At 45.6% G+C, this 13,329-nt stretch overlaps 1 protein-coding gene across 2 annotated transcripts in view; it reads right to left on the bottom strand.

Annotated features, from left to right (window-relative positions):
• AHR (aryl hydrocarbon receptor) overlaps positions 1-13,329 on the bottom strand; it is a 121,439-nt gene that overhangs the window by 27,554 nt on the left and 80,556 nt on the right. For both annotated transcript variants that reach the window (XM_044293146.1, XM_044293145.1), the window contains exon 5: positions 2,536-2,656. In XM_044293146.1, the coding sequence (XP_044149081.1) occupies positions 2,536-2,656 (121 nt within the window). The remainder of the gene's footprint in view (positions 1-2,535; positions 2,657-13,329) is intronic.

Here is a 13,329-nt window from a genome sequence, read left to right as displayed (position 1 = left end):
TTCCCCTTCTCCAAATACTATGTCCCCCCCCCGTCTGCAACTGGAGACATGAGTGCTGAGCTGTGCCCGCGTAGCCACGACCCACCTCCAAGTCGGCAGGCAAAGATGGTAAAAGAAAATTAAAGGGGGTTATCCGGGTTGCGCAATGATCCCGTGCTGCGGCCACTGCTGGGACCATGTGCCGTACATTGGGCCTGTGATCCTAGCCTGGGGTTAGAACCTGCAGTGCATGTGCAAGTCTCAATCTGTTGCCCTTTAAACTCAGGCCCAGATTTTCCATTCGCTTCTATGGGAGTCACAGAATCAGTAGAGCATGCTTGCTTGTGCATCTTCCATGAAGGTGAATGAAAAAGGTTGCTTCCCCACTTACTGTCTGCTGCTAATGGCCATCTCACCATGCAGGATAGCCGTCACAGCATTACTATTCTGGAGTTAGATTCAGGCTCCAGAGGTGGGACTAATATATATCTCAGATATTTATGGCGTATCCAGTGGATATCCCCTAAATGTCTAAATATGGGAATGCCCTTTATCCCCTTCAGCCACAATAACGTATCTGTCGTCGTTGCGGCAAAGGTAATGTATGGAGTGGACTGCTCTGATAAGTCCCCTCCATACATGGCGGCCAGGTGCAGGCTGCATACAGCAGGCCACAATGACTGGGATAAGCGCTGAAACTGAACCTGGTCATTTTATCCCTCAGATGCTGCAGTGAGTAGAGATCACGGCGTCTGTGGAGTTAGGCAGAGGGAGCACGCTCCCTCTGCCTTCCGATCGGAGCCCCCACAGTGAAACAGTTATCATAACAACCTGGGGCTTGCTGAAGGTTCCCAGGCCTGCCATGGTAAACTGCCTGTAAAACCATGCACGACGCATGGCTCAGCAGGCAGAGCAGCAGAATCCCATTCACCATAATAGTTCTCTTTTATGGTCTGTAGGACAAGCGAATAGAAGATTCCAGGTTCTAACCCTCTAAAGGGGCTGAAAGTAAAAAAAAAAAAGAGTAAAAAAATACAACACAAGTTTACATTTAAGGCTACTTTCACACTTGCGTTCGGGGCTCCGCTTGTGAGTTCCGTTTGAAGGCTCTCACAAGCGGCCCCGAACGGATCCGTCCAGCCCTAATGCATACTGAGTGGACGCGGTTCCGCTCAGAATGCATCAGTCTGGCAGCGTTCAGCCTCCGCTCCGCTCAGCAGGCGGACAGCTGAACGCAGCTTGCAGCGTTCGGATGTCCGCCTGGCCGTGCGGAGGCAAACGGATCCGTTCAGACTTACAATGTAAGTCAATGGGGACGGATCCGTTTGAAGTTGACACAGTATGGCTCAATTTTCAAACGGATCCGTCCCCCATTGACTTTCAATGTAAAGTCAAAACGTATCCGTTTGCACTATCATGAACCTAAAAAAAAAAAAAAAAAACGCAAGTGTGAAAGTAGCCTAAAATAAATTAACAGTAACAGAAACAAATAAAACAGGCGATTTAATTGTTTGGACTATGGAGTGGTGAACGCCTTAACAGACAAAAAAATAAAACAAAAACAGGCAAATTGCCATTTTTTGGTCACCTACAGCTCTGTAGACAAAAAAATAAATAAAAAACTAACAAAAGTTATGGTTGTCAGAAAAACCATAAAAAGTAGTAAAATAAAATACTATATAAATTTGGGGTCACCGTAATCATATGGACCCACAGAAAAGTGATCTTGTCATATTTAGCACACAGTAAGCTCCGTAATATTAAAACCCCCCCCAAAAAAACTTGTTGGAATTGTATGTTTTTTTTGTTGAGCTTGTGGCTATGTGAATAGAACATAAAAAAAGTTATGTTCACTGGAATCTTGGCAGGAAAAAATGAAAATGGGCAAGGGTCCTAAGGTCTCTCGAGGGCTCTGCTTTGGCTATGTTCACACGAGTTGTGAACTCCAGCAGAGGAATAGACTGCTTAGCCAGATACTGCCGAAACCCGCTGGATGACCAATTACCCCGGAAAGCGGCCACAAACCCGTCTGGTCCTGTTATAGTCCATGGGGATCCAGCAGTTTGCAGAAGTGTCTGTCTGAACTCTGGGAATCTAGTTCTCTGCCAGAACAGGCTGCTTGAGTTCACCACGTATCAGGGTAACCTAGCCTTATAGTTATTGTCTCCCTTTATATTCCCAAACAGTGGAAGACACACACAGCACACAGGAAAAATAGACCGCAAACACCTTCCAACAAACTGCGCCTATGAGGTCATTCTATGCAAGCATCTAATTAAATAATTAAGAGATTAACTACAGGGAGGAGCTTGAGTCGGCCGCCTGTAATTACCTACAATTACCACGTAGACTTTTAGTGGCTGCCATAAAAGTTGTGATAAAGCCCAGATTAATTCATTTTAAGGGAAATAGCAAAATGAAAATGCATTAAATGGTTTTTCTTGTTGTATACACTGGCAATGACCTTCACAATCATTTTCACCACGCCAACAGCACCCCATAACCACCTACCAAGAAAACTGGACAATCATTTCATTGGGTGGGTAAATACTGTACCTGAAGACCTCTTTGTGTCAGAAGGTTGAACAGGGTCTAAAGCCCAGTGCAGCTGACGCTGAAATTCGGGCCGATCTTCTGTGTGGATCAGCTCGAAAACACTTTGGTGAATCACATCAGACTGGTGAAAAAGCAGAAATGGGATATATTACTGTGATGCCGTCTTCCGATTGGACCACAACAGGCAATAACTGGGCAAAAACAACATCTCGTACATCACTGCTGCCGCCACAGGTCACATGGACGCAGCTCAAGTCCAATACCTGACAGACCAATGGACAAAAGCTGCAATTTTTCAGGGCCCTTTAAGAGTACTTGAAAAATCTGGTTCAAAACCACACTTTTTAGTGCAACCCTTAAAGAGAACCTGTCACTGGATTTTAGCACTTTAAAGCACCGGTATGTTACTATACTTCTAGGGTTTGGAGTAGAGAGGAGCGAATTTCAGGTTGCGAAATTCGTTCACGCTTCGTTTGGTGGTAAAAGCAGAATTGCGTTATGGATTCCGTTACCACGGACCATAACGCAATTCTATGACGGAATGCCTTTAGAGGCATTGCGTCATAATAGAAGTCTATGGGCTGCATAACGGATCTGTCCCATTTCCGTTATGCAGGAGAGGAATCCCTGCATAACAGAAATGGGACGGATCCGTTTTGCAGCCCATAGACTTCTATTATGACGGAATGAATAACGGAATGCCTCTAAAAGGCATTCCGTCATAGAATTGCGCTATGGTCCGAGGTAACGGAATCCATAACACAATTCTGCTTTTACCACCAAACGAAGCGTGAACGAATTTCAAAATATGAAATTCGCTCATCTCTAGTTTGGAGTTCTAAACATGGCCCTCTCAAAATGGTCTGTGTAAGTGTTCTGGTCTAAAAAGAAGTTCTTGGCTTGTAAATGACCAGAGATGCAATGTACTATACTGACCTTAGCTTCACTTGCACAGTGGGCATGTGTCAAATTCCACCGGACTCTTCTCATATAGTGTCCACTGTCTTATAACTTTTTTTTAGACAATATGGTAAAATGGGCAGTTTAGAATGCTAAACCACAGCAATATAATGGCGTGCTGGTGGTTTAGTACCCTTAAATATAGCAACCCTTTAAAGGGAGTCGGTCACCTCCATATGGCCATATACAGCGCTTACATGGCTCTGTAGCACACCTATACAGGATTGTAACGGTATCTTTGTCTTTAGACTTGCACCAGCAGGAAAAACTGAGTTTAATTCATATGCAAATGAGCACTGGCAAGTCGCAAGTGCCCAGGGGCGGCGTTCAGTGTGTAAGTGCCCAGGCTGCTCTGCCTTCTTTTCACTTTACTCCACCCAGCCTCTGCCTTTGCCCGCCCTCCAAGTATCTTGCCTCATCGATAGGTCCGGACTTGGAGGGCGGGCAAAGGAAGAGGCTGGGGAGGAGTAAGGGCCCTTTCACACTTGCGTTGGCCGGTTCCGGCATAGAGTTCCGTCGTCGGGGCTCTATGCCGGAAGAATCCTGATCAGGATTATCCTAATGCATTCTGAATGGAGAGAAATCCGTTCAGGATGCATCAGGATGTCTTCCGTTCCGGAACGGAACGTTTTTTGGCCGGAGAAAATACCGCAGCATGCAGTACTTTTTGCTCTGGCCAAAAATCCTGAATACTTGCCACAAGGCCGGATCCGGAATGAATGCCCATTGAAAGGCATTGATCCGGACTTAAACTAAACGTCGTTTCGGCGCATTGCCGGATACGACGTTTAGCTTTTTCTGAATGGTTACCATGGCTGCCGGGACGCTAAAGTCCTGGCAGCCATGGTAAAGTGTAGCGGGGAGCGGTATACTTACCGTCCGTGCGGCTCCCGGGGCGCTCCAGAGTGACGTCAGGGCGCCCCACGCTCATGGATGACGTGATCGCATGTACACGTCATCCATGCGCCTGGGGCGTCCTGGCGTCACTCTGGAGCGCCCCGGGAGCCGCACGGACTGTAAGTATGCCGCTCCCCCGCTCCTACTATGGCAACCAGGACTTTAATAGCGTCCTGGCTGCCATAGTAACACTGAAAGCATTTTGAAGACGGATCAGTCTTCAAATGTTTTCCGTACACTTGCGTTTTTCCGGATCCGGCGTGTACCTCCGGCAAGTGGAGTACACGCCGGATCCGGACAACGCAAGTGTGAAAGGGCCCTAAAGTGAAAAGAAGGCAGAGCAGCCTGGGCACCTACACACTGAACTCCTCCCTGGGCACTTGCCAGTGCTCATTTGCATATGAATTAAACTCCGTTTTTCCTGCTGGTGCAAGTCTAAAGACAAAGACAAAGGTACCGTTACAATCCTGTATAGGTGTGCTACAGAGCCATGTAAGCACTGTATATGGCCATATGGAGGTGACAGACTCCCTTTAAGGAGTTAAAGTAAAGCTCCACATTTGGGAAACCTCATAAAGGAGCAACATAAAAAAGTAGTATGTGGTCTACAAACATAACAAAAATGGCATGGGATGGCAGGAGAAAAAAAAAAAAAAAAGAAAAAAAAAGCTCATATAGGCGGATGCTGTACTTTATCCCAACTGGTCAAGTTTCCTGGCCGATTGAGAGAGAAAGACGGAACTGACTAGGTGGGCAGGGTTATTTTTTCCTGTTTGCATTTTGCTAGAGTAAACTTGAACAGTTTGTGCAACCATTTTTCATTACCATTTATGATGTAAACACCTGATAACGATCATGTGAGGCTCTACAAAGTAAAAAGGGTATTGTTGCACAGTATATCGAGGCACATTAACAATGCAACCTGTACACATAGAACGCTGAACAAACAGACAGTAAGCTTATATTATGTGCTGGCTTATTTAGCGTGAGCTAATATTTGGATATAAAATATTTATACAGCTAGGCCTCAAGTTAACTTGAAGGGGTTGTCTCATGACAGACAATGGGGGCATATCGCTAGGATATGCCCCCAGGTGCGGGTGCCACCTCTGGGACCTGCACCTCTATCAAGAACAGAGCCCCGAAAGTGAAGGAGGGCACACTGCGCATGCAAAGCTGCCCTCCATTCAATTTCTGTGGGGCCGGCGAAAATAGCAGAGCGCTGGCTCGGCTATTTCAGTCGAGCCTATAGAAGTAAATGGGAGTGGTGGCCGATCATGCGCAGTGTGCTCCAAATCACTTCTATAGGGTGCCGGCTTGGTGGTGACTGGACCGGAGTCCTCCAGCCACCACCTTAAAGGGCTTCGTTCTCAATATAGGCGTGGGTCTCAGCAGTTAGACCAGCACCTATAAGACAATGGGAGCATATCCTAGCGATATGTCCCCAATGTCTTTCTGGGAAAGCTATTCAAATTAAAAGGGTTGTCCTGTTTTTTTCATATGGATGACCCATCCTCAGGAGCAACGTGAACAATATATTTTACAGTAAAAATTGGGATGAACCAGCTAATCCTGTCAAAAGTCTAGACCAAGAAGTTAAAAATCCAATTGGTTGAATATTTCTAGTAAAGTTACAAAAGATATAAAAAGTTAATGTTTCAGCTGCTATTTTTGAAATTTCAAGCACCCACCGGGAAATTTCCCGGTAGGCCTGAGTGCCGCGGCCCTGGTGGCAAGTGGGAGCGGCCGGTGGCAGGGCACAGCAGCAGGAGATGAGCGCTTCAATTATGGAAGCCCTCATCTCCATTGTCATCTGTATCGCTGTCCTCAGGATGGCGATACAGATGTCTAATATGCTGCGGCAGGGGAGGGAGAGTTGTGTCCCCTCCTGGGGTTGTGGCAGCCTATCAGAGGCCGGTGCAGGCGGCGCAATGACGTCATTGCGCCACCTGAGGCGTATAGCGAGGGACACAGGCCGGAAGAGGCCTGCTTCGGATCGCTGGAGGTAAGTATAAGTGTTTTTTTTTTATTTTTTATTATTATATATAGGTACAATACTGGCACATGATAAGGGGGCGGCTACTGGCACATGATAAGGGGGCGGCTACTGGCACATGATAAGGGGGCGGCTACTGGCACATGATAAGGGGGCGGCTACTGGCACATGATAAGGGGGCGGCTACTGGCACATGATAAGGGGGCGGCTACTGGCACATGATAAGGGGCGGCTACTGGCACATGATAAGGGGCGGCTACTGGCACATGATAAGGGGCGGCTACTGGCACATGATAAGGGGCGGCTACTGGCACATGATAAGGGGCGGCTACTGGCACATGATAAGGGGCGGCTACTGGCACATGATAAGGGGCGGCTACTGGCACATGATAAGGGGCGGCTACTGGCACATGATAAGGGGCGGCTACTGGCACATGATAAGGGGCGGCTACTGGCACATGATAAGGGGCGGCTACTGGCACATGATAAGGGGCGGCTACTGGCACATGATAAGGGGCGGCTACTGGCACATGATAAGGGGCGGCTACTGGCACATGATAAGGGGCGGCTACTGGCACATGATAAGGGGCGGCTACTGGCACATGATAAGGGGCGGCTACTGGCACATGATAAGGGGCGGCTACTGGCACATGATAAGGGGCGGCTACTGGCACATGATAAGGGGCGGCTACTGGCACATGATAAGGGGCGGCTACTGGCACATGATAAGGGGCGGCTATTGGCACATGATAAGGGGCGGCTACTGGCACATGATAAGGGGCGGCTACTGGCACATGATAAGGGGCGGCTACTGGCACATAAAGGGGGGATCTGGCTGCTGGCACATGATGGTGGGGGGCTCTTATTACTGGCACATGATTGGGGGGAACTATAGGGGCATCTACTGAGGCTAAAAAGAAGGGGTATTTTATATGGGGGCTTTGTATAGGGGCATTTTATTACTGGGACATATTATGGTGGTGGGGAGGAACACTATGGGGTCATCTACGGGGGCACTGAGAAGGGGTATTTTATATTGGCACATTATGGGAACATTAGCTCAACTGGGGGCATTACAAAGGGGTATGTTTTGCACATTATAAGGAGAATTATTACTACTGGGGGGGCATTATGGTGGGCTTTATTACTCTCCCCCATGGTATGACCCCCTAGTAGCAGCACCAGCCTCTCCCTGCTCTGCTATTCCTCTGCCCCTTCTCCAAATCCTTATTATGAAATCTCTCATTAGAATAAAACACATCATCAGCTCCGCCGAGCCCCCGGCCAAAGTGGTGAAGTGGTGTCAGAGATCCCCAAGGGCCAAGTAATTGTAAGTTTTCATGTGAAATATGTTTATGTTTGTAGTTGATCTTTATTATCGATTTTACATTGCAGATTTATTTATTTTTTTGCAGCATATGGGTGAGATTTTATAAATATTTTTATTATTTGGTCAAAAGGCTCATTGAGGGGGGAGGGGGGATTGTAACAGGACTGCCGTAGAATATCTAAAATAGCTGGTCAAGTAAAATGTTGCATGCAACAATCATTAAATAGGTGGCCAACAAAAAAGGGGCGGGTCAAAGGGCGTGGTAAAACACTGAGCATGCTGAGAGTTGTAGTTTTGCAACAGTTGGAGGCATCCTGGTTGGAAAAACACTGTGATAATATGAACAATTGGGGTTCTACAAAAGAGCTTTCGTGGGGCAAAGTTCATATTCGTGTTTACAAACGTGTTTTAAAATGAACGCTTTCTCCTAATATAAACAAGTAAATAATGACACAATGCTGTGGGGCTGGTATGCAACTTTTCCAGGCTTGGTTGTTATCCCCAGTCCGGTGGGAGTTGTCGTTTTACAACAGCTGGAGGGCCGTAAGTCGAGCATCCCTGATCTAGAGCGCCTGCCCAAGGCCAGTCAACCAAGCAAAGCAATTTGCTCTTGAAACATTCTGGATCTCTTGTCCTTCTGGAGAGAGAACTAGCTTGCGTATATCATTGAGAGAAGTGTAATCCTGAGTGGGATATTCTAGTTCTCTTGTTTCACTTTCAGTTGAATATTACTTTGGGAGTCTCTTTCTGGTTGTTCTGAAATTAATCCCAAAATGGTAAAATTGATATGTTCATTCTTTATTCTAACAAACCAAAATATTTTACAATTTGTTTCAGACAAATAAAGAGACCTCCGCATGTGAAAAACATGTGCAATTTAGCTTTCTTTCCGAAAACATTTTAAAAAGCTGAGTGTTTCACAACTACAGCACACCCTTCTAATCACTGCTCGGTCTTTTAAAACATACTTGTGTAGAATAACTTAGAGAAAAGCTAAACCAGCTCACAACTGCAACTAGCTCTTTCGGGACAAAAGCCCTTTACCAGAGCAGAGCAGAAATAATCAGCTTTTTTAGTTGAGAGGCCTTGGGGGGTATTTCTGGGTGGGTACCATTTCTGATATGGAGACAAGTTAATATACGAGATGACTATTGAAGGCTAGGCAACACTTCTCTTGGTTACAGTGGAAAACATGCAAAAATGAGCACATCTTACATATGCTGGCACATTATATGCTTAGGAAAGTTAATATGAATAGCTTTCCCATAAACCAAGAGGGGCATTGCCCGGCCTTCAAAACTCCACACATACTAAGCGCTCTCCAAAATGAGAAAGAGTATTCCCCCACATACAGGTCCTTCTAAAAAAATTAGCATATTGTGATAAAGTTCATTATTTTCTGTAATGTACTGATAAACATTAGACTTTCATATATTTTAGATTCATTACACACCAACTGAAGTAGTTCAAGCCTTTTATTGTTTTAATATTGATGATTTTGGCATACAGCTCATGAAAACCCAAAATTCCTATCTCAAAAAATTAGCATATCATTAAAAAGGTTCTCTAAACGAGCTATTAACCTAATCATCTGAATCAACTAATTAACTCTAAACACCTGCAAAAGATTCCTGAGGCTTTTAAAAACTCCCAGCCTGGTTCATTACTCAAAACCGCGATCATGGGTAAGACTGCCGACCTGACTGCTGTCCAGAAGGCCATCATTGACACCCTCAAGCAAGAGGGTAAGACACAGACAGACATTTCTGAGCTAATAGGCTGTTCCCAGAGTGCTGTATCAAGGCACCTCAGTGGGAAGTCTGTGGGAAGGAAAAAGTGTGGCAGAAAACGCTGCACAACGAGAAGAGGTGACTGGACCCTGAGGAAGATTGTGGAGAAGGACCGATTCCAGACCTTGGTGGAACTGCGGAAGCAGTGGACTGAGTCTGGAGTAGAAACATCCAGAGCCACCGTGTACAGGCGTGTGCAGGAAATGGGCTACAGGTGCCGCATTCCCCAGGTCAAGCCACTTTTGAACCAGAAACAGCGGCAGAAGCGCCTGACCTGGACTACAGAGAAGCAGCACTGGACTGTTGCATGTCATTCGGAAATCAAGGTGCCAGAGTCTGGAGGAAGACTGGGGAGAGGGAAATGCCAAAATGCCTGAAGTCCAGTGTCAAGTACCCACAGTCAGTGATGGTCTGGGGTGCCATGTCAGCTGCTGGTGTTGGTCCACTGTGTTTTATCAAGGGCAGGGTCAATGCAGCTAGCTATCAGGAGATTTTGGAGCACTTCATGCTTCCATCTGCTGAAAAGCTTTATGGAGATGAAGATTTCATTTTTCAGCACGACCTGGCACCTGCTCACAGTGCCAAAACCACTGGTAAATGGTTTACTGACCATGGTATTACTGTGCTCAATTGGCCTGCCAACTCTCCTGACCTGAACCCCATAGAGAATCTGTGGGATATTGGGAAGAGAAAGTTGAGATGCAAGACCCAACAATCTGGATGAGCTTAAGGCCGCTATCGAAGCATCCTGGGCCTCCATAACATCTCAGCAGTGCCACAGGCTGATTGCCTCCATGCCACGCCGCATTGAAGCAGTCATTTCTGCAAAAGGATTCCCGACCAAGTATTGAGTGCATAACTGAACATAATTATTTGAAGGTTGACTGTTTTTGTATTAAAAACACTTTTCTTTTATTGGTCGGATGAAATATGCTAATTTTTTGAGATAGGAAATTTGGGTTTTCATGAGCTGTATGCCAAAATCATCAATATTAAAACAATAAAAGGCTTGAACTACTTCAGTTGGTGTGTAATGAATCTAAAATATATGAAAGTCTAATGTTTATCAGTACATTACAGAAAATAATGAACTTTATCACAATATGCTAATTTTTTGAGAAGGACCTGTATATATTGATGAGAAACCCAGATTAGTACCCTCTTCCTCACTTTTGTTCAGGTAGAATTGATTTGTGTCCGAATCGAAATTTGCCAAAAATTTGGCGAACTGGAAACAAAGCAAATCTTGAAAGATTATTTTAGAAATAGAGTATTCTATTAATTTTTTTAAATAAGAAAAAATTAATTAATAGACAGTTTTCCTTTATAAGAACTCGGACCCCTTGCCATCAGTCCCCAACAACCCTCATTCCCCCTGTGTGATCAGCCCAAGTGCTTTAGTCCGCCCCAGAGCCATCAGCTCCATTCCCCCTTGTGCCTGCAGCTTCCCCCCCCCTTGTGCCTGCAGCTTCCCCCCCCCTTGTGCCTGCAGCTTCCCCCCCCCTTGTGCCTGCAGCTTCCCCCCCCCCTTGTGCCTGCAGCTTCCCCCCCCCCTTGTGCCTGCAGCTTCCCCCCCCCTTGTGCCTGCAGCTTCCCCCCCGCCTGCTCCTCCTGACACCTGACGTGCATAGCGTCATTGGTTGCTATGATGCTGTGCACTCTGGACGCCTGGCCTTAGCCGCACCAACTTCTCTTTCCAGCAGGGGCGCCGCTGACACTCCATTCCGTGCTGCTCTGTGTCTGGCGTCACACAGCGAGTCAAGTCACGGCATGCGTACATCAGGAGGTCAGTGCAGCATGGGACCATGGATGTGCTGTGGAATGTCCGGAGGCCCCCTGCTGGAAAGGCGAGTATTGCGGGCCAGCTGGAGACCACGGAGCGGGAGTAATGGCAAGCGCTTCACTCCCGCTCCGTGGTCAAGTGACACAAAAGAATCTTTGTTGCAAAAAATATGCATAGAGGATTTTTTGGTGTCGAATTACTCGATTCAAACGAGTAATCATTTCAGCCCTACCCCTAACCAGTGATGGCCAGTTTGCATTGTTCGCCCGTGAACATATTTTTTTCACAAGTCCGGCGAGACCACAAGTGCGGTCAGCGGGAGCAGGCAGTTCCGATAACAGCCACCGGGGGCCTTCATCGGGCTGTTCTCGGAACTGCCTGCTTCCGGTGACTGCATTTGTTTTTAGACCGGCTCGCGGCACAGGTAAGGGCTTACCTGTGCCTCGCCGGACTTGTGAAAAAAGATGGCAGCCCGCAAATGTTCGCGGGCGAACAATGCGAACTGGCCATCGCTGACCCCCACTATGCTGAAAAAGCCAAATTCCTGAATGGTTATCCCAGAGATATACTACACCTTAGAGAAGGGGCTGAAAGGTATAAACCTGGCACACACTGACATTTATTTGGCATTGAGAAACTTGATTCAGGTAGGATGAATTGACTGAATTAATATCCTTATCGGTTGTCGGCCATGTGCTACAACTTGGCGAACAGAATCCCACCCCATAAATTTTGGGTAGGCCAGATTATTTACTTTTACTACTCTGTATGCGATTTGTCTGTTTTATCTTATATTTAAACCCCTTAGTGACCAGCCTGTTTTGGGCCTTACGGACCAAGCATTTTTCTTCCTTTCCTCATCATCACGTTTCAAGAGCTATAAGACTTTTTTATTTTTCCATCTAGATAGCTTTATGAGGGCTTGTTTTTTGCGGGACAAGTTGTAGTTTTTAATGGCACCATTTTGGGGTACACATAACTTTCTGATGAACTTTTATTAACTCTTTCTGGGAGGTAGATGGGAAAATCAGCAATACTGCCACTGCGTTTTTACGCTATAAATCTTACGGTGTTAATTTTTCGGTATAAATAACAATATCCTTATTCTCTGGGTCACTGTGATATCAAATACATATATATATTTTTTTAAGTGTTGCTACTTTTTTTGCAATAAAAGCCCTTTTATTTTTTTTAAGAATGAAATGTTTTTGCATTGCCGCTTCCCAAGACCCATCTTTTTTTTTTTTTTTGCGCGAGGGCTTGATTTTTAATAATTATTTATTTTTTACGGTGTTCACCGTAGGGGATAATTTACATAATATTTATGCAGTCCGGGTTGTGACTGATGCGGCAATGCCAAATATATGGGGAAGATATTTTTTTTGTGCAAGATTTTTTGGGGGGCTGTTGGATAACCCCTTTAATCTTTTTTCCTGTTGTAGACAGAACACAGCAGGGTGACTTCTGCTCCAGCCACTGCTCTTACACCTTGTGATAGGGCAGTGAATAGAAGGATGTGGATATGGCTAATCTTCTAGGACACATTTCTTAATCTCAAAAACGGGATTTCAATGGAATTTTTTCTTCTATTTTCTATTGCATTTTCTGTATTTAGCGTAGTTTAAGAGTGCAAGACTATGCACACAGTGCTAGGGTCTTTAAATGGAATCAGTATTCTGCACACAGTATAACATTTCAATCCTTGCTGCTCTACTGACACCGTTTTAATATAATAGAAACAAAACCCAAAAAAGCATGTTTTACTTGGCTTGGGAAACCTTCAACTGTGCCAGCTGATACTGAGGAAATACCAAAGCAATCAAAGTCATAGCATTTAATTAGAACTTCACACGCAACTTTTTTCAAGGCTTGGACCTTACAGCCGGAAGAATAAAAGGGCACTGAGCAGTTTAACCCTGTTGAGGAAGGGTTGAGTCGTGTGCATATTTATCCATACATGCATGCAAACACGTGCATGCATGTATGGTATATATATGCATATATTAACTGCCATGTCATGGGATGAGGTGCGCAGATG

The sequence above is a fragment of the Bufo gargarizans genome, chromosome 5, assembly GCF_014858855.1.
Source record: "Bufo gargarizans isolate SCDJY-AF-19 chromosome 5, ASM1485885v1, whole genome shotgun sequence".
Lineage (NCBI taxonomy): Eukaryota > Metazoa > Chordata > Amphibia > Anura > Bufonidae > Bufo > Bufo gargarizans.
Note: the sequence above shows the minus strand (reverse complement) of the source record. Positions and strands in the feature narration are given on the sequence as shown.